At 38.0% G+C, this 23,822-nt stretch overlaps 3 protein-coding genes across 5 annotated transcripts; 1 reads left to right on the forward strand and 2 right to left on the reverse strand.

Moving 5' to 3' along the window:
• The first annotated feature begins 577 nt into the window (after positions 1 to 577).
• Positions 578 to 4,585, forward strand: LOC135629593 (protein YELLOW LEAF 1, choloroplastic-like). Its single transcript, XM_065137172.1, has 5 exons — positions 578 to 661; positions 1,980 to 2,055; positions 2,923 to 3,062; positions 4,011 to 4,086; positions 4,230 to 4,585. Exons 2-5 carry the CDS (start codon positions 1,998 to 2,000, stop codon positions 4,427 to 4,429), a joined length of 474 nt encoding a protein of 157 aa, XP_064993244.1. The 5' UTR covers positions 578 to 661; positions 1,980 to 1,997; the 3' UTR covers positions 4,430 to 4,585.
• Positions 4,586 to 4,765: 180 nt separating this feature from the next.
• On the reverse strand, positions 4,766 to 14,793 carry LOC103995461 (uncharacterized). Of its 3 annotated transcripts, none has more exons than XM_065137171.1 (15): positions 14,298 to 14,792; positions 13,089 to 13,747; positions 10,774 to 11,952; positions 10,575 to 10,646; positions 9,962 to 10,033; positions 9,760 to 9,797; positions 9,581 to 9,668; positions 9,355 to 9,504; positions 6,876 to 7,067; positions 6,711 to 6,790; positions 6,555 to 6,627; positions 6,328 to 6,429; positions 5,665 to 5,770; positions 5,213 to 5,297; positions 4,766 to 5,140 (listed from the first exon to the last, which is right to left on the reverse strand). In XM_065137171.1, the coding sequence occupies exons 1-14, from the start codon at positions 14,671 to 14,673 to the stop codon at positions 5,221 to 5,223; spliced, it is 3,264 nt and encodes a 1,087-aa protein (XP_064993243.1). In that variant the 5' UTR covers positions 14,674 to 14,792; the 3' UTR covers positions 4,766 to 5,140; positions 5,213 to 5,220. The 3 variants fall into 3 exon arrangements, 2 of the variants coding, with proteins under 2 accessions (XP_064993243.1, XP_064993242.1); XM_065137170.1 differs by having other exon boundaries at positions 5,213 to 5,300; positions 14,298 to 14,791; XR_010493289.1 differs by lacking the exons at positions 4,766 to 5,140; positions 5,213 to 5,297; positions 5,665 to 5,770 and having other exon boundaries at positions 6,407 to 6,429; positions 6,555 to 6,640; positions 14,298 to 14,793.
• Positions 14,794 to 15,431: 638 nt separating this feature from the next.
• LOC135629718 (uncharacterized) lies at positions 15,432 to 23,802 on the reverse strand. The gene is made up of 15 exons (XM_065137552.1): positions 23,331 to 23,802; positions 22,974 to 23,150; positions 22,678 to 22,802; positions 21,693 to 21,828; positions 20,832 to 20,981; positions 20,697 to 20,750; positions 20,084 to 20,179; positions 19,952 to 20,011; positions 19,767 to 19,841; positions 19,625 to 19,678; positions 17,999 to 18,100; positions 17,208 to 17,915; positions 16,761 to 16,895; positions 16,165 to 16,272; positions 15,432 to 15,833 (listed from the first exon to the last, which is right to left on the reverse strand). The coding sequence occupies exons 1-15, from the start codon at positions 23,730 to 23,732 to the stop codon at positions 15,684 to 15,686; spliced, it is 2,532 nt and encodes an 843-aa protein (XP_064993624.1). The 5' UTR covers positions 23,733 to 23,802; the 3' UTR covers positions 15,432 to 15,683.
• Between the last annotated feature and the right edge of the window lie 20 nt (positions 23,803 to 23,822).

Genomic DNA, 23,822 nt, shown 5'->3' on the forward strand with positions numbered 1-23,822 from the left:
CACCCACGCCGGATCCTTCCGCTGCAGACTCCACCGGAGCTCTCTCCGCCCCTCCACCGGCTCCGTCGGCTCCGGGTTGTCCGAATTGGCTAGCAGGCTGAAGTCCCGATCGTAGGATCTCGGTCGCCGTATACATCGTGCTCATGCCAAGAACGACGTTTCATCGACGATCTGTTATTGTATGTCCGTGTACAGTGGACTGTATCTTGTGGTTTATGTGAACTGATCATGTCTCTCTCCTCCTCTCTGCACAGTCGTGTTCTTTTGCGGTCATCAACAACGTGCCATCAGATTCTGTGTTGCTTACTATTAATGACGAAGAAGAAGATATAATTATGTTCTTATTTTTTAATACGCTTTCAATTACAAAAAATAACTTTTTTGAGTATTATTTATGTAAGTCAATACTTCCAACGTGGGATTCAATTAAAGGAATGGTCTAATCAACGAACCGAACCGATCAATTTCGGTTCGCTTCGGTATCAGTAACGACCGCTCCGAACCGATCAATCGTCAATGGGCCGCTGGTCCACTCCACGGAGCTTGGCCCATTTAGATGCGCTATTTGATCCCATTCCCATCCCTCGAAATCCTCTCTGCCTCTCTGCGCCACGCGCTCGGGTTATCTCTCTCTCGCTGGGCTCCTCGGGGGCGATCGAAGGTATCCCCGAGTTCTCTTCCCCTGATTCTTGCTTCTGCCCCTCTTGTCTCGCCCCGTGATCGATTCCCTCGTTCTGATGATGCTTCTTGATTTCGATTGGAACCGTATCGATCGAGGTTAGGGGATGTTCTTGTCGTTGCGTGTCGGAGTTTGTTCTTTTGGTAGCTCCGTAGGGGAGTCACGCTTCGTTGGTGGTTTTCTTCTTGCTCGATGGTGAAGATTTGTGTGCTTCGTGTCATTCTTTAGTTGGCATCCCCGAGTTCTTCTCCTTGTTCCGTCCCGTGCTCGGTCCCCTCGGTCTTATGATGCTTCTTGATTTCGATTGGAACCATATCGATCGAGGTTAGGGGATGTTCTCATCGTTGCGTGTCGTTGGAGTAAAAGGTTTTCTCGGGTCGCCGGAGTTTGTTCTTTTGTTAGCTTCGTGGGGGGTTGTTACATCGGAGTCACGCTTGGTTGTTGGTTTTCTTCTTGCTCGATGGTGAAGATTTGTGTGCTTCTTGTGATTCTTTTAGTTGGCATCCCCGAGTTCTTCTCCTTGTTCGCCTCTTCCAGTTCTTGCTTCTGTTCCTCTGTCTCGTCTCATGATCGGTCCCCTCTTTCTGATGATGCTTCTTGATATCGATTAGAACCATCTGGTTTGTCATCGGTCAAGGGTCGAGGGTCGAGGGTCGAGGGTTGGGTCTACTCTCATCTTTGCGTGTCGTTCAGGTAAAGGGTTTCTTGGTGGGTGCTACGTTGGGGTTGTTTCGTCCGAGTTCCATTTTTATCTTGCTCGATGGAGATGATTCAAATCTTTGTTTTCATTTATTTGTATGTTTCTAGTGATTCTTTTAGTTGGGATCCTTAGTTTTTGTATAAAGATAAAGGTTTTTATGGTGTAATACTTTATGCCCTATTTTTTGTGCTGCTGCCTCTCCTTTGTTTGTTTTTTCCATATTTTTCTTGCAAGAAGTTTAGAGAAATTCTACACACAATTGGGCATTACTACCCAGAATACAGCAGTAAGGGTGTTTTTTTGCACATTTAATTTAGTGGAAGATCAATTCTTGGTTCTCATTAATTTGAAGTTCTAGTTGACCTGTGATTATATCTTCTTCTCACAAAGAAAGAGAGAGAGAGAATAGTATGTCTGGTGATTTGTTTAGAGGATCTTCAGCATCAGGTTGTTTGGTGATTTGTTTAGAGAAACTTTCAGCACTAGAACTCTGCCTGAAGATCTAAGGATTTCAGTTTTTTCTCTCAGATTCAGTGTTTCCATGGTGTGTTTGCTTTTATTGTTTGCTGATTGTGATCCATGTGTACTACTAACTTGCAGATTTGAATCATAAGAAGGATGTCTCTAACAAGTGCGACTGTGCCTGCTCTCACCACCTCAACGAAGAGCCTTCAAGGTACATCTTCACTTAATTTAAATATATCATGATTCTAGTGCTGAAAGTTTTTAGTTGATTTGCAACCTAAATCAGTGGTGCTGAAGACACAAATTAATGGTGCTAGATACTTATGTGACCCATGATGATCACTGAGATCTAAAACGTTACGTGAATTTCTGAAGATGAGATGGTGCATAGAGAATCTGTTGGTGCAAGTAAAAGAAGTATGAAGCAGATAGTGCAAGAACAAGATACTCTAAATCTGTGGTGAGGACTTTGAAATATATAGAATGCTAATCTGGCAAGCCAATTAGAAACAGGCTTGTTGTACTGGACAGATGCTACCACTGCACTTGTCATTGCCATTACTGCTCTACCTAACCTTGCATCTGATCCAGCTCCTGCCAAGAGAGGAAAGAGGAAGAGGGAATATAAGGGATTGCATCCATTCAACCAGGTTAAAAATTGTACAAGTTGGGAGAAAATAGGTTTACATGGAGTAAATAACTTATACTATTGGGCTTTTTATACGTTAGGAAGTTATTGCACCAAATTGCTTTCTAATGTTTCTCCACTGTATGCAGTTTACACATTCCTATAAAATGTGTGCATAATGTGGTGCGTAGGACATTACAGCATTCTAATTGACTCTGTGATTCCAAAGGGACACATCTGGACAAGATCACTTCAGCAGAGTTAGTGCAATGAACTAGGATAATGATGTCATCAGGCTTTATAATTTATTGAGGACTCATCCTTACGTAAAAGGAATGGAGATCTTTTATGTGTATCATTATCTTTGCTCTTGTTATCTGTTTTTTCATTTGCCTTGTGCATAAGATTTTCTCAGCTGCTATGAGCAAACTATCTTATCATATGATGCAGGGACACCAGGTCGAAGGGTCCAGCTTCCATACTCTGATCTCTCATTGCCCTGCACTAAATATCAGCCATTTCAACATGCGCAAACTAAATTGGGAGCTCGGCGACTACGTTCTGGCGCACTGATATGTGCTGCAGCCTTGGTGTGTTACTTATAACCGTCATGAAATTATACTTGTGCATGATAAGGTTTCATAAATTAATGCCGTTAGTATGTGATAATTGGCTCTAAGGCTGTGATGTTGACTTATTCAGCTGTCCACCTTGGTCATTCATTATTTGTGCATCTTGAAGTGTTGATTTGATTATTTTTATTGCATATCTCAAACTTTGAGGAGCTAATATTCTGGTCGATAACAAGATCAAGACCGGGATACATGTTGCTAGTTGGGTCATGATTGAAATTAAGCAGCAAAATAGATGGATTTTCATTGAGTTCTTTTAGGCAACACTACTAAAGAATAGCTGGTTGGTCCTTACTTGGAGTGCTTGAATGCTACTGGCATAGTTACTTGGAGTGCTTGAATTTTTCTGATGGCATGAAATTAACAGTGGTGTGACGAGAGAAATATGCATGATTACGTTTCCTGTTTTTGGTACCATTGTAATAGAGGTATCAGTAGAGTATGTGGTGTATTATTTATTAATCTGTTCTCGGACTATTTTGTGATCTTGGATGAATTTTTCTTGTGTTGAAAGTGGGTTGGCTTGCTGATATTATCAGTGAGCCACATGAAAGCTAGCCTTGATGATATTGCTGTATTGGCGTTTTCATCTGAAAATTATAAAAAGAAAAAATAATAATAAAGCTGACTAAAATGAATCTGTTCTCGGACTATTTTGTGGTCTTGGATGAATTTTTCTTGTGTTGAAAGTGGGTAGGCTTGCTGATATTATCAGTGAGCGACATGAAAGCTAGCCTTGATGATATTGCTGTATTGGCATCATATTTGTTCTTCTCATTATTATAATTCATTTCTGTTTGTAATTCTTGGTTGTTTCCTGATTGGTTTCCCCGCCTATTGCATTGTATCTTACATGGCTATCTATTAGTTCAACGCGAAAACTTACTGCCTTGTTTTCTCCCGCAGAGCGCAAGATGTGCAGCGGAGCAAACCCAGACAGTCACACGCCAATCATCTACGATAACAATTGCTCCCATCCAAGGTGAGGAACATATATGTGGATGATACTGATTGCTCTTCCCAAGGCTAAAATTGTTGAACGATGACCAGATGAAATAACTCCTCCCTCTTTTATACTTCCAAATTCCAATATTTAACAAGAAGTAATTGTCATCTTATTTTCAGGGAAGGAGAAATCACCAGAGCTTGATGATGGAGGGACAGGATTTCCCCCACGGGATGATGATGATGGTGGTGGCGGAGGTGGTGGAGGAGGGGGGCACTGGTCAGGTGGTTTCTTCTTCTTTGGCTTGCTTGCCTTTTTAGGTCTTATGAAGGATCAAGAAAGCGAGGGGCCCTATCAGAATAACAAACGAAGATATTGATTCTCTCCCAGTTTGGTCTATTGATGTAATCCAACACGTTGAGGATGAAGATTGTCACGGTGAAAGATTCATCATCACTCGAGCTGTTAATGTTGAGCGCAACCATTAAACCAACTATATATGAATGAACAAGAATAGGTTGAATTTCTAATCCAATTTGAGCTTAATCTGCTATGAACTAACTGATGCTGAATTGATGTGTTTTTTTATTCTGCTGGCACACGATGGAGTGTTGGGATTGTATCGTCATTAATCAGGTGCATCATTCCTCCCAAATTTTATTTAATGTTCTACTTTAAATTTGTGCAGTGGCCTCGAGTGAGTTTGGTGCTGAGGTTAACAAATAAAACATGTTCACGACATCTGCCTCAAATATGTACATCTTACTGAGTGCCCAAAAGATTAGTTACTTTGACATGTACTCTTTATGAAAGAACCACTTGGAAGCCATCAAACTGAGATCCTAACAGCAGCAAATATATACAAGCAGCAGCAGCAAATCACTCTCCTCAAATATGTAATGCCTCTCAGCTTGCTAGTAAGTCCTGAAACAACAGGGAAATTGCACGGCACAGACTTAAGATCACCAAACGTTTGCCTTGATGGCTACGTAGCGTAGCCATTAGTCTAGCTGAGAGTGATGGAGATAGTGTTGTCTGTGCCTCGCATATCTTGTACTTGAGTTCAGAAGGCTCCGATGGATAGGTTGCACTGTCTCCGAAGAAGACAAAGTTGTTAGCATGCAAATAAAGTGGGGTTCATGTCGAAGCACTCTGAGCTTACCACTTAAGTTAAGACATATCCATGCTCAATGTCACTTTCTGGCCGTTTTTGAAATTCATAAAACAGAGCTGCAACTCAAGTTGGCCTGCTGAAAGATACGCAAAGGGGTTGATTTCAAAATCATGCTAGAACTATAGCTAAATGCAGATCATGCATGTGTGTTGTTAAAACCTAATTATATTCTGCAGCTCAGATCAATTATATGCGCCTGAAGTTCTAACTAAAATGGTATCTGAAAATAGCATTTCAAAGAAAAACAATGGCCTGCTTGATGATTTGTTATCAAGTAGTTCAAAATGATTGAAAACTCCACAATGAGAACCTAATCAAATAAACAAATAAAGAGAGTGCAAACCCCTAACGAATCAAAGTGTAGGAAACAATATATTACAGAAATTCACAAGTAATGGATGAATGAATCAAAAGGGATAAAACAAGCAGGGATGTCTTACGGGGTGTATGACTGAAGGTTGAGAATGTTAGATTCAGATTTTCCATCCTTGCAACTTGTACTTCCTCAAGCACATCAAGTAGGATCCCCATAAGCAAACTGGTTTCCTGCATGATCAGCAAGCAAATTATGAGAATGTGTTTGCTAAAGAACCTTAACCAAGCAAAGTAATGTGTCAGCAGCGCACTAATGCAACACTCTCCATCCAAAAGAACAGTTTGAACATGAAAGGAAACATTATAAAAACTAAAAACAAAGAAAGGGCAAAAGATCAAGATAGAGTTGATTCTTGCCGCCTACTCTGCCTAGACGGAATGCACCTCATAAAAAATTTGTGACTTCAGCACTTTCAATTTTACACACAAAACCATGCAGGGTAATCACTAATAATTCCCCAAAATACGTCCCAAACTACCCTGTAAAAAAATTATACTATTTAGCATACACCTAGTTTTTGGTCTACAACAGTATACCGATGCACATCGATCCAAAAGTGTTAAGATTCCGACCAAAAGTAGGGGCAAAATGTAAAGAAACCAAACTCTCAAAGTTGGAAATAAAAATGTCAATTTTTTTTTACAACAAAACTATCCAAACAGGAACCTGGATCACTAATAATGAGAAGTAATACGTTATAATAACTCAATTAGTAAAACCAACTTACCAGTGTCTTTTGTTGAAAGCATTTAGAACTGATGACTCTGCTATCACCCTTGTCACCAAAAACAAATTCAAAAACCACATGTGCATTCATGTTGTGAAAAGTCTGCAGAATATCAACATGACGCTAGGAGGTTAGTTTCATAATATCATTGCAACTATACAATAAAATATAAATCAAAGATCAACAACAAAAGAAAAAGTTTGCACCACAAAGAAGATATTCATTACCTTCCCAATGTTTTCTGCATGCAATGAGTTATTGACAAGTATACTTGAGACTTGACAGGAATCAATAGTAAACCTGTTACATCAAACTTAGGTTACAAGAAAATATGGTAGTAAGTTCTTTACATAAGAAAGAATTAATAAGTGGAACTTATATACCTTTGAAAGAGGAAATTGCAATAATTAAGCACAATATCATGTTTATTATCCCTTTTCACTGTGTTGCTTAATTCCCAAAGCTACAACCATAAAAAGGACACCTTTGTCATTACATAATCGGTTATAGCTTATATAATTCAAATCAGACGACTAATCAAGTCATACCCGTGACTGTTGATGAATGATATTAATACGGTTCCACATTTCTAAACGTTCATTGGCAACTTTAGTAATTCCATCGGTGTTCATATTTCCTTTTATCTTGCAACAAACTCCAAGCGACTTCAACAAGTGATCCTCCTTCTGTTCCAACATTTTTAGCTCTTGTCTCATTGATGCCATCCTTTCATCTGCTTCCTGAAAGGGCAGAATCCAACAGCAACTTAACAATCTTGTATGTGAAATAAATATAAATCTATAAGCAAAGAAAACCTTCTGCCTAGTTATCCTTCAATAAGGTATCTTCGATAAGGTTTGATGGCATCAATTAAACAATACAGGTAACTCATTATATACAGACCATAAATGAAGAAATAAGCTGCCAATGTTAAAACATATCATTCAACAATCCTTGTCAATCCACAAGAATATAATATTTTTCAAGAAAAGAGCATTATTAAAAGTTTGAGAACATCTTTTGAGCATGTCGATGTACTTATATATAAGTAATCTTTCAATATATAAGGTTATGCAGCAAAGATGACAACAAGGATTTTGTTTTAAAGTATAAAGGTAATTGGATAATAGTTAAACAATATAAAGGAATTGAGTTTTCTTTAAAAGAAAAACTTCCCAAAGCTCACCGAGAGATCCGAAACATACACTCTGCATCCAAACTAAGACACAGAATGACAACCAACTTGACAGCCCTTTACAAGGGAGCTCCAAACTCGCAGAATGTCGAAGGAGACAGATAAGATATTTGAGTAAAATTAAAATATTACAACCACAAACTGGTATCAATATAGCACATATGTAGTCTCGAAGAAAACAGTATCTGGTGCATGTGCATTACTAGATCGGGTTGGATTAATTAGGAACAGATTCAGATCAGGGACAGATTAGTTCTCAACAAACCCATATATGGGTTAGTTTGGATTTTCCAAACCCTTACCCAATTCAACACATTGATCAGGATGGGCTAAGCAGATGTTGGTTGCATCCAACCCAAGTTACACCCTATACCCAGCTTAAATGGGAATGGAGTGAACTTTTGAAAATGGGGAGCTCAGATACGGCCAGTCCCAGTAGCAAATTCAAAACAAGTGATGATAACATACATATAACCATGCTAACCAAAGGAAAAGCATGTGATGGAGTTTGTGGAATAACAAAAATTCAACTCTCCAATTGTAAATATTGAGGCATAATAAACATAAGCAAAAAATTGATGGAAACACCATATTCGTGCAGTATTTTGATTTCAAAGGAGAGTAGTTATGGAGAATTGGACATGTCCATAAGCTTATGGGTGATTCACAAAAATTAAAAATTAAAAACTTAATGCAATAGTGTGGTCACTTTTAAGGTACAAGGGCAAACAGTCTCCTAGATGACTACAAGGCCACCACAATTGCAGCAGCTTCCAACAAACTTGTCTAAATACTTAGACAACAACCTATACATGTGAATAGACAAGATGAGTCAAGATTAGTGATTCGAGGAGAAAACATAGAGAAAAATTCTAAAAGGACAATATTAAAAACAATAAAAAAATATTTGCATGCTATTGATTTAATTAGATAATTGCTTTATATAATGCTCAATGACAACAAAAGATCTATGTGATCAACCCCAAAGACTCAGGATATCATGACAACAACCTATACATGTGACTAGACAAGATGAGTCAAGATTAGTGATTCGAGGAGAAAACATTGAGAAAAATTCTAAAAGGACTATATTAAAAACAAAAAAAAATTATTTGAATGCTATTGATTTAATTAGAAAAATTGCTTTATATAATGCTCAATGACAACAAAAGATCTCTGTGATCAACCCTAAATAGTCGGGATATCATGGCTTGTAAGTGTTGTTATTGCTGTTATAGTTGTTCTTGTTCTTGGTTCTCTTTAGCAGCTGTCAACACTTAATACAATCATACAAGTGCTCAGGTCACTGAAACTGGAAGGAGATGCCATCAAAGCAAGTTAGATTTATGCTTTGCATAAGTCAAAACATAATTGAGATCTCATTACCTTCTTCAGTATCATGCCATCACCATATCAGAGGCTCCATCAAAGAGAATGAAAAGCATGTAACAGAGAATAGAGATTTGATATGCACATAATTTTCGTAGTATGTAATTAGAAATTTAATAATAGCACATTTCAATATATCGTTACTTCTTACAAGGTTTTTAAGAACATCTTGCACTTGTAAATTTAATGGAAAGTTATATGCAAGACTTTAAGTTGATCGCTCCCTTTAAGGCCTGAATCCATGCCCCAAAAAAGATCCACAGAAAATAATGGATAACCTCAGATGAATACACATAAAAAGGAATGAGAAGTTCTCTACCCGAAATAAGAAAAATGTGAAGCCTCCTTACAGTGCATAGCCTAATTAATCTGAACAGTGACGAGCAAATGTCTAGTGTTTAACATATTAGGAATATACTGCAGCTTAGAGAGCACAAAAACACCTTATTTCGGCAACTAGTAATAGATGAAACAGAGTGAACTTGATTCTCCTTATTCTGTACACCTCTTGTATTCTGAAGACAGAGCTGTGAAAACATTGATTTAAGACTAGTACATTCCTTAAGTCCCGACTGAATTGAGTGAGCTTTACCCTGCAACAAAATGCTAATTTAGGAGCTACATCAACTTAACTGCAGTAATAGGCCAAATTAATAAACAAGGTCTCACACGTAGTTGATCCAACTTGGCACGCTTTATCTGCATTTTGGCTTGTTCATATAAAAACTTATCTTGCAAAAACCATGCTTCAGTAACTCTGCAAAGTCAAATTAATTAATTAGCCTATAAATTGACATATAACATGGGAATGCAAGACAAATACGCTCTTCAAATAACTAAAAGATTACCTCTGTCGGTGCAAGTCATCCAAGTGATCATTGTTCCTCTGCAATAACAACAGATTAGTTCTTTCATTGGTACAAAAGAACTAGCTTTATAAATGTTATTTGTGGATGTATTGGAACAAAAATGTCAAAAATTGCAAAAGCCTGTTTTTTGCAGATAAATTTAAAAATAATCAATATATGAGCTTATTATTCACAAGCATACCAAAGAAGAAGAAATCTTCAGATATTTTCTAGCCACTTGCAGCTCACCCAACATATCCTCCAAGATGTCCAGCTTCATAGCAAGATAAAAGAAATGCATAAATTGTAATCATCTTCGTGGGTGTTCTTGGTAACAAAAAGACACAAAAATCAATTAGAATGCTATACAGTATCCAAGAAATAATGACCAGAAAGAAACAGCCAACAAACACAGTATACAACACAAGTTTTATGTACAGATCTTGCTCTCTCATACTTTCCGTTCACCAGAAAGCTCCATCACAATGAACTTCAAATCCTTCCAAACAATCCACATATGTTTACTACTATACACCCTCAAATCCCTCAGACCCAAAACTAAAATATATGACTTCAGGATAAAAAGTTTGAGACAAACCCTAAACTAGCATTAAGTAAATCCAAATCTCTGGCCTAAATTTCATAAACAAGTCCTTCAGAAACCATGTGCTCTTGTATAAGTTGTATGCATTATTTCATGAAAAATTTTGAGGGGAAAAACATAAATTTCCATAAGCAAAATAATGATTGGCAATTTGCTTAATCTACTGATATTGCATACTTGATGCAACTGCAAAAGAATGGAAAGAGTTTACCTCTTGCAAAGCAAGTTTATGAATAATTGGAGAAAATATTAATTTTTTGGCATCAGACACTTTAGAGAATATCTGCAAGATGAATATAAGAAATAATAAAAATTGATAGTTCTGGTTTTCATTATAAAAAGTCCTAAAAGAATGTTGTAAAAAGCAAGAGAACATGAAGGAAGTTTCAAGAAAAGAAATATATACATACATCGGACCAGTGCACTGCTGTTCGCTGGCCACCAGTTTCAAGGGATTGATTGATAATTTCTGAAGGATGAGCTAAATGTATCATAGGTTTAGTTGCCACTGGTTCACTTGAGAAGATAGGACTCTTTTCTGTCCTGCTAATTTTACTGATGTGGCTTTCATCCATGACAAGAGACTGTTCAATTCTCCTTTTCTTTCCAACTAAATCACCTTCAGCTGGCAATGAATCTTGAACAAAAGAGTGATCCAGATGATCCACCTCAGAGGAAGTATTTAGAGGCTGACGGCTTTCCTTGAACTTGATGATTTTCTCTCTTTGTGAAACATCATGGGCATCAGGGTCACAGGCCTTTTTGGCAAGGTCATTAGAAATTAATGAACTTTGCAGCATGTTAGTTTCTGACCCAGACAAATGGAAGGAAAGGTCACTTAGAGTCACAGCATCATCTGCCTTTCTTGGTGTTGACTCTCTAGCATCATCTAGGCCTGCAAACCCTAAATGTTTTGCATCAACATTGTGTGGCTTAGCTGTGGTCTTTTGAACAGAATTTAGAAGACTGTCTTCCATGTTAATAACAGGGTCACTGCTGCATTTTACTACTGAAATATCAGCCTCCTTTTTTAACATGCCTTCAAGGTCCAGGGGCACATGACCCTTCCATGACACTCCTAATTGGAAATTATCAAGATCTGGTGCTTCAAGAGTTCTGAATTTTGAAATGTGATTCTTAATAGCTGAAATTCTCTCACCATGTCTTGTGAGTTCTGACTCCAAGGACGAAGGAGGTTGTTCTTTTACTGGACTAAGAAAAAGTTGTTGCCGCTTAGCACGTAAAGAGGAGACAGATCCTTGCAATAAAGCTTGAAAGGGCTGAAGAGAACTTTTGGGAGTACGCATTCCACCTTCAGCTTCTAGACTATGTTCTCGACTACTTGCAATAGCTGATGCTGGAATTCTTGCAGTAGACTGAGAGGAAACAGTTGAAGGGTAGTTATTTCCGCTTTGTTGATTTTTGTGCAGTGCCCGGTGCACATGATCAGATTGCATGGTAGATTTGCTTCTAGATCCTTTATGCAGAGGTACGAGCAAGTTAATATTCTGAGAGGTAACATCGATGCCAGACTGTGTTACTTCATTATCATCTTTATGACTGTCCTTTCCAAAAGTGGTAACCCTTCCCTACAAGTGAGGTAATCTAGTCTTTAATCAGGAATGCAGCTATAAAAAGTCAACAAAAATAGCCCATGTGCTGAATTTTGGATGAATAGAATGATCTTGGAATGGTTATTTATTGATGAAGAGTCTAGTGAAATTGTTACAATTTACAAATACAGATTATGAGAGAAAATATAATCTAAAAAGGAGCATGATATCAAGATGAGATGTAGATCAGTATAATTTCCAAACTATAGCAATCATAAAGCAATTAAGCAATAATGCTAGTTGTAAACAAAGAATGGAACCAAGAATTTCCAAACTATAGTAATCATAAAGCAATTAAGCAATAATGCTGATATATTTAGACATCAAGGTAGTCATCGGTTCAAGGTTAAGGATGACTAAATTTATGCTCCCAATATATTTAGACATCAAGGTACTACTTGGCTCAGGGGTAAAAATGATTAAATAAATGCCTAGAGGTTTAGCCCACCAAATGACAATCAAATTATTCGGAGTTCAAGTAATCCTGTCAAAGGAATTCAACCTGAAACCTAGTATATAAGAAACCGCCTAAAGGAGGATTAAAGTTCCCATGTCACGGTCCTGCCCAATGGGATAACTAATCCATTAACTTAATGAGTTTGAGGCACTAACCTAAAATACTTAAAAGTTAATGATAGTAGATTCACTTTAACCTTATAATATAAGGTAATAATTTTCTCACTTCCAACATGGGAATAAGCTGGAGTGTTTCATACCCTCTATCATCTTCATTGCCAACCCAAGTCATTCAGTTAGTTAATTCGGTCAAGGACCCAAAAAATGAGAATTAAAATTAGTAAATTAGGTTACATGTTTTAACTTGGTAATATTAACCTTGAACTAAATGCAACCCATTTCCTACCTAGCAATCAAATAAAATAGAGGAAAATCTGTTATTTTCTTTTAGTTTCTTTTTATGCTTGAATAATAAACCTACATATCAAAACAAAACCTAGATAAATAATAATGTTATAAGATAAAAATATATATACAACTACTTCAAAATCACTTATCACTTGACACTCTTTAGCAAGATAGAGACTCAGGGATTGATTAGGTTCTAACTGTGATATGATGCATTGAAGGCAGATGTACACACAGCCACAGGTCACCTCGGCCGTTTTGTTGATGGAATGATCCAAATGAATATTTTCTTCAGGAGCATTGCTATTAACAATCTGTTCGGTGGTAGTGTCCTTAGCAGATCCTTCCAAGAGATGTGAGTCGAGAGGACAATCGCCAGTTGCATTGAGTCCAGCTGCTTTACGTATACGTGTTTCATTCTCCCCAGATTCTTTTGCTCCTGATACCTCACTTAAATGAGAATCAGATGCTATGACCTTATTGGCACTTTTTGGAGATCTGGTTTGTATGCTTCTGTTCACTTGATCTAGCAGATTTACCAAAGTGGATGATAATTTCCCATAGTCATATTTGCTTGATTTTTCTTCAATCAGACTCATATTACTTGATCCACCCACACTTCCACTTAGATTTCCAGCAAAAAGCTTGCTGCCAAGAAATGGATTCTTAGATCCTGCTGGGACAATGATGCTTGCAGCATCAGCAGTTGTTGCATCTCCGGTTGGTGTCCTCATGCTTCTCATTGAGTCAGCAGTGCAGTCATCCGCCACGGCAATATTACGGAAGTGCAACGAAAATGCTGTTGAATCCAGTGTAACATCATGATTGGTATCATCTGACATTCCTGCCTCAGATAGCCTCCCTGATCCAATAAAACTTGTCGACACGGGCCCAAAGAAATTATCATCTGATGATGGTGAATAGATAAAATATTAGCAATTGAGGAAACAAATTGCCAATCATGATGAATAATACAAAGCAGGAAAAAGTAAGTACAACTATGTGAATTTGCTCACATGATAACAATGGATATCAAACGTACCAGAAGGAGATGGTATTTCCAACCAGACATTAACAGAGCATACCAAGAAATTAAAAAGGGGTTGTTACTCCAGAATTTGCTATTCTGAAAATATTAGAAATAAACATTCTTCTAATTTTTGTTAAGGAGAATGAACCACGAGTCTACCAATAAGTATCCAAATAGGCCTTCTGACGTTATCATCACCAACCAACTTCTTCATTAAAAAGAATCTCTAAATGCCAAGAAAAGCAAAAGAAATTGAACATGTATCAGAACTGAGACAAAAGAACAATTGATTATGCATCATAAACGAAACTAATGCTAAATATTAATCATGGCAGGGAAAGGAAAGACAGAATTCAAGAACTCATCAGATCAAGAAGGCTAACCCAACATAACTAACACTTGATTGGTTTACCAACGAGAACACTACCATCATAAGAGGTCACGGAACCGACGGCGCTTCCAGGCGAAGAAGAATCCATATCCCTCACGAACCGCTCCTGTTCGCCGTCGTCCTCATCGTCCGCCTCGTTCTCGTCATCGTCTTCATCCTCCCGCCCACGGAGCGACCCCTTGGAACCGTCGCTATCAGGGACACCCTCGTGGAACCCTACCGCCTCCACGTCCGCGCCTCCATCAGCGGAGACCTGCCTCGAGTCCGGCGGAGTCTCGTAGTCGTCGTCGCGGTCGAAGACATGGATAGTGGTGATGTCGGCAAAGCTCACCCGGCGGGACTTCTTCCTCGCGATCGTTTCCTCGTCGAGCTCGCCGGCGCTCGGGTGCTCCCTCCCCTCGCCGGGATCCATGGAGACCCAGGCGAAAGGATCCAAAGATTAGGGATGGATACAGGGTTCGGAGTCCGGTAAAAAGCGGTGGGGCCGTGATTTCTATGGGAGGGAAAACTAGGTTTCTTAATGTTCCACCAAATTAATTCAAACGATGTAGGTGGCTTTGATACAAGAGGTCTTGCAGGACTTACATTTTATATGGAAAGTTACACTTTACCCCCTAACCTTTATCTCAAATGACACCCACTGCTCCATAAAGAAAATTGCATGTACATACATAATACCCCTCAGAAGTCAATTATTTTGAATTTGTATTTAACATATAAGCCCGTTCAGAACTTGAAACCATACATATGTGCCCTTGTGATTACTCTCACTGGACATTTAACTTCAAATTGATAGATAGATAGATAGATAGATAGATATGATAAAAATTTTAAAAAAGGTTAAATCTAAATCAGTACTTTTAACCTCAAATTGAGTTTTTTAAATAAATGTTAACTGGAAGAGGATCTTAATATCGGAAGAGGCATATATCCTGCAATAGAATTCATAATAATAAATACAACATGCAAAAAATCTATTTCATAATTATTGTTTTTAATGTTGTATTTTAATAATAATGTGACTTGTACATGCAACCATGAAAGATTGACGAACTCTTCTGGGAAATCTATAAGACTCGTCGCACATGAATGGATGCATTGAAACACAAAGAAAACGGGGGTACTCATAAAAAATGGTTGTCCTAATCCGTCTCCAACCAAAGACAACAATCAATAAATACTGTAGCTCTATTTCCTTGCAACAGCATTCAACTAAGACAAAAGGCAGCTTTGATTTTACATATAGCTCATCTGAAATCAGCTAAAGATTTACACAACAGAAGAAAATAAATCAAACTTCTAAGCAGAAATCATAACTTTTGAAATGAAATTTTCTGATGGAAGAAACTGCATGGAGTCGAAATTTTACGAAATATTGTCACATTAAGAAGCCATGAAATTTTAGGAAGCTATGAAACTTTGTCACTTCCATGCTTTCCTCCCCTGGAACTGCTTGCCTGACCGCCTTTGCCGCTGTTTTTTCTCCTGCCTAGAACGAGCTACTTTTGCTCTTTTGGCAGCAAGAGGCATCTTCTTTTTATGTTCCTTTTGGCGATTGCTTAGACCACCCGTCTGTCAACAAATCGCAGATAAGCAATCAGTCTATTAACTCCAAAACAAGGTGCCTGATTAATCTAGACACTGAGAAGAGAATGACTAATGAAGGAGAAGGAAAAGCAAAAGGAGGCAGAGAGGAAGCTTTGATTTGCAGTAGGGAGATGGGGCGTGGCAGACAATCCTTTCCATTGTGTTAAAATTTTGCAGACTGCCAACCAACATAGGAAAAGCAAAAGGAACATAGGCAAGATGTGTATCATAAAATATAGGAATGTCACTATATTTTAATCTGCACTAAAAACAAAAAATTGTCATGTAACAAGTCGTAAATCCAATACAGGCTAACCTTTTTTTGTTTCACAGCAGTTCTGGCCTGATACTTTCCTCTATCCTCCCTCCCAGCTCTTACTAGGGCCAGTCGTTCCTCCTTGCTAAGCTTTCTTTTAATGTGGACCTAAAGAACAATAGTTCGTTGATGATAAAGAGAATTAGTTCAACTTAGAACAACTCACAAGCTTATGACATAAAATCATAATTTAAAGTAAAGAAAATATAATCCAAAGTAAGAATAGCTACCAGTACATCAAAAAAAAAGCTAGCAGTACATCAACATCTTGCTATTCATCATGTACTATTAATAATAATCATACAAGCTCTAATGGAGATATGCTTCCATCCAGAGATAAAAAGCATGGACCAGTGATCTCAAAAGAATCAATGCCTTGAACAACATATACAACACCAGAAATTTGCATTACAGAATGATAACACATGTGAGAGCTAAAATAGGATCAATTGGTACATTATTAAATGAGTTCATCAATTTTACATATAGTTGAAACATTACAAAAGGAGTTTATCAACCTTACATAGTCACAGAATTACCAAATAGGGAAAATAAAAAGAAAAACATTCATACCAAGAGAAAGGATGAGAGCTCACCTCTAGCATAGCAGGATCCACTGGCTTTATACTTAATTGCTCAGAAGAGGGAATTTTGAAAGATGAGACTTTCGAGTCTATACCCTTTCTCAAAAGACCTTGCTGAGCCATAACCAGCTTTGCTTCTTTCTTTGCCTATAAGATTCAAAAAAGAAGTAAGGCAAAGCTTATAAGATGCCTACATAGTGAGTGAATTTTGGTGATTAAAAATGTAATCAAGAATATAAGATCCATTATTTCATCGAACATTAAAAAATAATCAGAACACTAAAGAAGTTGAAGATCCAAAATTCTCAGAAACACTAGCTTATGCAGATGTTACTATAACTTCATATCAGATAACATGAGCGTATGAGTAACAAAGTTCAATGAACAGTGTCAGAATTTGACTGAATCTATTTCACATAATTAAGATGAAAAGGAGCACTATGTTTCCGGTGAACACACCTTCAACTCTTTTATACGTTGAAAATCTTCATTAGAAAGAATTCCATCTGTTTCATCCGATGCTTTCTGTGACATCTTGGCCATTGTTAGTCTTTTAAGGGCGCGAAGACTTGATTCTGAAGTATTCAGTTGTCCAACATAATCCGTAAACTTCCTCTTCTTTGATTTGGCCTTCTCCTCTTCCTTTATTTCATCGTTGTCATCACTAGCGCATTCATGATTACTGAGGTCATCATCATTGCAGATGTCATTGGATGACTTTTTCCTTGATGCATCTAGTTCACTGGAGATATCCATATTATCATCACTAAGATCCACATCTTCTTTAGTATCACTATCATATTCATCATAGGCAGCATTCTCATCAATATCATCATCAAGATCATCACCATCATCTTCCTCCCCATTAATGTTATCACTGTTACCTAAATCTTCTTCATTTTTTTCATCTGAAACCTCATCATCCTCTTCTTCATCTTCCAAAGAATCAACCTCTTTCTCTGTCTCAGCATCACTGTCATACTCATCATCCAAATCTGATGCAGAAGCCTCAGCATCAGAACTATCAGTCACCGAGTTATCAACGTGTTCCAGCAACTCTATGTCAGGCACATCAGTAGCTATACTAACTTCTCCATATGCTTTTGGCCTTGCTTTGGGATTGACCGGACGGCCACGGTCCTTTTTGACCAATAAAGAAGGGCATATCTGAAAACAAATAAAGCTCAGAATAACAATCACAAGCTATACGTCTGAAACAAAAATTGTTAGACTGAAATACATATTCCAACCTCTCTGAATAAAGTTATCAAGGAGCGAGCTGCTGAAGAAACTGCCTTCTCATGTGATTTTTTGTATAAGACAAGGTCTTGAAGCAGATCTTCATTCATTAACTGTAAATAACCAAAATGTGACAGTTAGACAACTAGTTTCTTGTAGACATTTACAAGCTTTTACAGGTACATATCTATTTCATGTGGTGCACTATCCAGTGATTTAAAAAGCGCTATGCGTCAAAAGACACTAAGGTCCAAAAACACCCGAGACGTTAGGCGCTCGCCTGAGCGAAGCGAGACGCTAAAATATAAAAATATATAATATAATTAATAAATATAATTATTTAAAATTTGAAATAAAAATATGCTATTAAATTAAGAAAATTAACAGTATTAAAATCAAAATAATATATTATTAATCTAATAAATACAAATATTATTATTAGTATACTGTTAACAGTATACAGAAGGAGAAGAAGGAAGAGGAGTGTAAGGGGGTGCTGACTGAGAAAAGAGGAAGCGGCAACGGGAGTGTAAGGAGGCAGCGGCAGCAGAAGCGGGAGTGTAAGGAGGCAACGGCAGCGGGAGAGGGATTGTAAGGAGACAGCGACAACGGGAGTGTAAGGAGGCAGCGGCAGCGGCAGCGGGAGTGTAAGGAGGCAACGATAGCGAGAGTATAAGGAGGCAACGACAGCGGGAGCGGCGAGCGACGACAGCGGCAGCGGCAGTGGCAGCTGCGAGTAGTGACAGCGGCAACAGCAGTGGCGAGTAGCGACAGCGGGAGTAGGAGTGGGAGCATGAGCGGCGAGCAGCGGGAGCGGCGACAGCGGCAGCGGTTGCGAGCAGCAACAGCGGTGAGTAACGAGCGCAGGAGCGGCAACAAGCAGGGTTAGCCGGTTAGGGTTGGGCAGCGACAGCTGATATCGATTTTAGTTGGTTCGATTGAACCAAGTAACCACCAGAGACCGAACCAGACCTAAAATCCTGGTTCGGTCGCCCGGTTTAACCCAGGCGCTCGCCCAAAGCGCCCAGCGCCTGGGCGGCGCCTCTTTGAAGCGCGCCACCTGGAAGTTTAGCGAGGCGCTCGGGCCTCGCCTCGCCTCGCCCGAGCGCCTAGGTGAGCGCCCGAGCGCCTTTTTAAATCACTGGCACTATCCTTCTCAAATAATTTTATTATTTCTCAAATTGAAGCAAAAAAATAAAAAAAAACAAGATTACAGTTAATTAATATGAAGATGGGTAAAATTTTGAAAAACAAAAAACATAATTATTACGATAATTGCATCTAGAATTTGACTAAGTAAACATTCAATGGACCCAAATCCACATTGAGTTCTTTTTTGTGACAATGTATCGACGAAAAAAATTAGAATTCCATAACAAGTATAGTTCTTTCACAGATTCAACTTCCTAGAAAATCTGAAGGCACGTTATAAAAGTTCATCATACTGTCAACATCTTGTATCTCAGATGGAGTCTGGCTAAACTGCTAATGTGACGAGATCATGCTAAAGTGACAAGATGATATATTAAGTAGGTATGAACCATGGAATTGTGATGCATCTCATACAAGATGATGCAAAGAATAAACCTGTCGCAAACAAACTTGAACAAATAATTTGACTAAATGTAAAGCAATACCAAAGGCATCCTGATACAGATCTCCCTCACAACATTCAGCCCAACAGCAATGGCCTGACATGACAAATAAGAAAGTACATGATCAACAGTTCAACTATTAACAGATGAACATGACTGAAAGTAATATCATTTTCAGCAGTACCTCTGTGCGAGAACGATCATGCACAAACTGATTCACAATTTGTTTAAATAAGGGTTCAACCGCATCAGGAGGTACCTATTCAAATAAAAACAGCTTCAATGAGTTCTTCTATCTGAAGAACAGAACTGGGAACAGCATGGCTTGACTATGAATGCTTAGAAAATCTACAGTAAAAAAAGCACAACCATATCATGGCAGGCCTGGACAGCTGCAGCAAGCAAATCGGTGACATCACGTTGATGAGGCTGAAAAAAAATAAATACAAATAAGTATGGTTTCAAGTTAAAATACATATAAGCAAAAAAATCCTTGTTTACCTGAACATATTTTTGAAGAAACGGATAAAAATTTAACAAGATCAGACGGTGCAATCCAACAGTTCTGGCTATTACTTTCAACATCATCATCCTATCCTGCAACACAAAGTAACAACAATAGTGGACAAAAGAAAATTTCGTATATCAACCAATAAATAACACATGTAGTCTAACATAGAAGAGAAATTTCATTATAAATTACTGTTATCAGCTTAGTGTAGAGTGTGAACCAATCTACAAAAACATTGAAATGACCTTGACTATAGCCTTTCAATATAATAAATAAAATTCACCCATTCAAAACATTCTGAATAGAGTAAAGAGCCACATATAACTCTTTATAATACATCCCTATCTTAATCACATGTAGATTCAAGTATTCAGGCCAATTTTCCAAAACATTAATGATCTCAATGGAACTGCAGATCTTAAGAACTTAATCACTAGCAGGAAATTGAAGATAATGAACAATATAGAAAATCCTTCTTTTAATTAACAAGAACTTGCAGGCTAACAAAGCCACCACCAGACTTGCTATATAGATCAGCAAACATGATATTAAAGTACAAATTTCGAAAATAATAATAAGATGCATGAGGAAAAGGATAACTACCTCAAAGCGTTCATTGCATCTTTGAAGGCGAGAGAACAGTTTCTCAGCGAAACCCTAAAGCAGCACCAAAAGAAAAACTTGTCAAGGAAGCATAAGGATTTAATTTACTGAACTATCATACAAGGACCAACCAACCTGTGCATCTTTTAAATGAGTAAGAGGTGAATAGTAACTGGAGCTGTTACTTTGTGATGTTATTCGCTGCTGCCTTTTCATGTTGCGTATCACACGCTGCAACTTTGCCTTCTTTTTTTTCTTGCTGGCAACCGTACCTTTATGATTTGCCTAGAAGTAAAATAAGAAATAGTCAATCGAACAAGTTCCTAATTTTTTTTTAAAAAAATTGCTACAGTCTCACCACTCAAAAGAAACACAATGTTTACATGATCTAGATTAAATTTCAGCTGATGAGTTGCATGTGATGGAAACCAATTTCCAGACATGCATACAAAGAAAATCACAATGTATTAAAATTCAAGTGGTATCCACAGTTGCATACTTAACTTTTCTAATGCATAACCATATTTACATAACTGAAACTTGTGTTATTTATTAACAAGAAGGGAGACAAAGTTTATCTTTTAAAGTAAAGGTGGGGTTCTGCACATGACTGCATTCCCTGAAATCAACTAATAACCCACCCAAATAACCACTTACCCTTTGCAAAACCAAAAAAAACTAATAACCCCCTCCCAAATAGGGTTTTCAGATTATCAACAAGCACCACAATATTTTGGGTATAACTTGACAAGCAAAAGTTAGATTCATTTTGAATAACAACTCCATGAATAGTGATTAATAATTCCAGAAGATTTATTTATGTCATTTGTCTCAGTTATTTAACATGGTTTACTTCAGGTTCCCCTTGGTCAGCTTCAGTACTACAATTTACAATCTAACCACTAGAACAATTTATTTTAATTGACTGTAGGAAACAGATACAGTGCTTCCATATGATCAAAAGAATAAAACCTAAACTGCTTAAGCATGCAAGACCTTGTAAATAGCTTCTCGGCTAAGAGTAATAGGCTGTTGACTAGTTGTATCGTCTTCACTGCTTGAGGCTTCACTGTCATCCTCCTCTTCAATTTGTTCATAACCAAGAAGAAATGAGAGAGCAGATATCATAATCCTGAACACATAAAAGCTCCCTATAAGTTAAGGATATATAACTATAAAAAGAAGAAAAGAATGAGCTAAAATTGGCAGCAAAGTGCACGAGGATTTTCCCAATGTAGAATCTGAGATTAACTAAATGCACAAAGAAATATTTTTGTTGTGAAACAATAATGCTGAGGTTAAACAAAGCCAAGATTCGTCGAGGCTGTAAAGGCTCAAAGTGGATATGACTTAATTACAAGCCTAAAGATTATGTAGAATCTGATCAGACTCTTGTTGAAACTGATCAAGATTATGTCAAAGTTCAGACAACCAGTGCTAGGACTTACAAGAAGTTTTACAACCTAAAATCATGCCTATCTCAAGACTAACATGAGCCTTATTTGAAGCTTGATTAAATATACTTCAATTGATCTCAACTTTTAAACTTTAAATATATCAATTTTTATTTAATTTATGCCATATATTTAAATCTTTTACCAGTTCATAGGTTATACATGAGTAATGACTCATGGATGCCAACAGATTGTGGAATTGAAAATTATTTTAATGAACACAAAACATCTCTTTGACACCCCATATCAAACTACATCAATCATTCATGAAAATTTATTTATTTAAAAAACATATGAAATATATATTTGAACAATTAGAGTCCAGTTTGACAGAACCCAACTAATTGCAAGCCCAGTTTGGCTTGAATTTGATTCAGGGTTGCACTTAGCTGTTTTGTTTCCGATGCTGGCTTAATTGAGCTCAATTCAGCTTGAAATCAGAATGAGTTTGAGCTGTTTATCAACAGCTACATTAAATTAACAGTCCTATATAGCACCACAGGTGCAGACTTGATCAAACTACATACCTTGAAGACGAATGGAAACAGGCAGTGCAAATGGCATTAGCTGTACGATCATCAAACCACACCCTCCGTCTATGCAGATCACAAAGAATAACAAGCGACCTTTTGGCCCTCTGTTCCTCGTCCCCCTACAAAAGGAAAACTTAATGATGTTGGTACAAGGTCATGATTATAGATCTCAACGGGAATAGAATAGAGAGAAGATTGAAGAATCAGAAGTCTAAAAGTAAGGCAGTTAACGGCATCCAATAAACCAAGATCATCACAAGCTAAAATATTTATAAAAAAAAAAAACATACCTGCAGCATCAAAAAAAGAGTATTCTGCAGTTTGCGATTCTTGGCTTCGTTCTTGTGTTTCTGGTTCATGCGTCGAATGTTATGTACTACATGTGAAAAGGCCAGTTTTCTTAAGGTCCGGTCACCAAGAATCTGAAGGTCCATAAACAATTCGAGAGTTTCTTCAATATCAATGATCTGGAAACAAAAAAAAAAGGTAACCAATGTGATGTTAAAGTCAGTCGAAGATTAAAACAAGAACAGAATTATTTCCAATCAAAACAAGAAAAATTCAAGATGTCATCAATTCTTCAAACAATCATTCACACGATTTGTAAATCCCATATTCCAAAAAGAAAAGGAATTCAGCGTTCCAACCTTTCTATTGACGAGGAGGATCAGGGCTTGCGCAAGATGGCACCTCAACGACGACGGAAGGCCTCGGGAGTCGACACGAAGGAGGTCGGCGATCTGTCGGGGGAAGTTTGCAAGCTTCTCTGGGTAGAAAGGGGTGACATGGGCGAGGAACATGGCAAAGTCCCCGAGATCCTTGGCCAGGGAGAGGTCGGAGGAGGGCCTGAGGGCGGACTGGTGGCGGAAGAGGTGGAGGGAGGACTCGAAGTGGCGGTAGAGGAGTTGGAGCTCCGCCTCGTACCCATCGGGATCGCACTTCATCTTGGACTGCAGCGCCGGGAGGCTCAGCTTTTCCGCTGTCCGGCCGGCAGCCGAGAGGGACTCCGGCGAGAGGAGAATAGCGGAAGCGGCGGCCGGCGTCGGCATCTTGGACACCAAGGAGAGATTGAAGCAGCCCGCGCTCCGCCTCAAAAACCCTAATCAGTTGGTCACCTTCCCTTTCTCTCACAAAAATAA

This window comes from Musa acuminata, chromosome BXJ3-1 (assembly GCF_036884655.1).
Source record: "Musa acuminata AAA Group cultivar baxijiao chromosome BXJ3-1, Cavendish_Baxijiao_AAA, whole genome shotgun sequence".
Taxonomy (NCBI): Eukaryota; Viridiplantae; Streptophyta; class Magnoliopsida; order Zingiberales; family Musaceae; genus Musa; species Musa acuminata.

Coding starts and splice junctions, on each gene's coding strand:
- LOC135629593 (XM_065137172.1), top strand. CDS start 1,998: ATGTCTCTAACAAGTGCGACTGTGCCTGCTCTCACCACCTCAACGAAG. Junction 3,063..4,010: donor TGATATGTGCTGCAGCCTTG/GTGTGTTACTTA, acceptor TTTCTCCCGCAG/AGCGCAAGATGTGCAGCGGA. Junction 4,087..4,229: donor AACAATTGCTCCCATCCAAG/GTGAGGAACATA, acceptor TCTTATTTTCAG/GGAAGGAGAAATCACCAGAG.
- LOC103995461 (XM_065137170.1), bottom strand. CDS start 14,673: ATGGATCCCGGCGAGGGGAGGGAGCACCCGAGCGCCGGCGAGCTCGAC. Junction 9,505..9,580: donor CCAAGTTGGATCAACTACGT/GTGAGACCTTGT, acceptor ATTTTGTTGCAG/GGTAAAGCTCACTCAATTCA. Junction 5,301..5,664: donor AACCTTCAGTCATACACCCC/GTAAGACATCCC, acceptor CGTATCTTTCAG/CAGGCCAACTTGAGTTGCAG.
- LOC135629718 (XM_065137552.1), bottom strand. CDS start 23,732: ATGCCGACGCCGGCCGCCGCTTCCGCTATTCTCCTCTCGCCGGAGTCC. Junction 20,751..20,831: donor CTCATTTAAAAGATGCACAG/GTTGGTTGGTCC, acceptor GTGCTGCTTTAG/GGTTTCGCTGAGAAACTGTT. Junction 15,834..16,164: donor CTGCTGTGAAACAAAAAAAG/GTTAGCCTGTAT, acceptor ATTTGTTGACAG/ACGGGTGGTCTAAGCAATCG.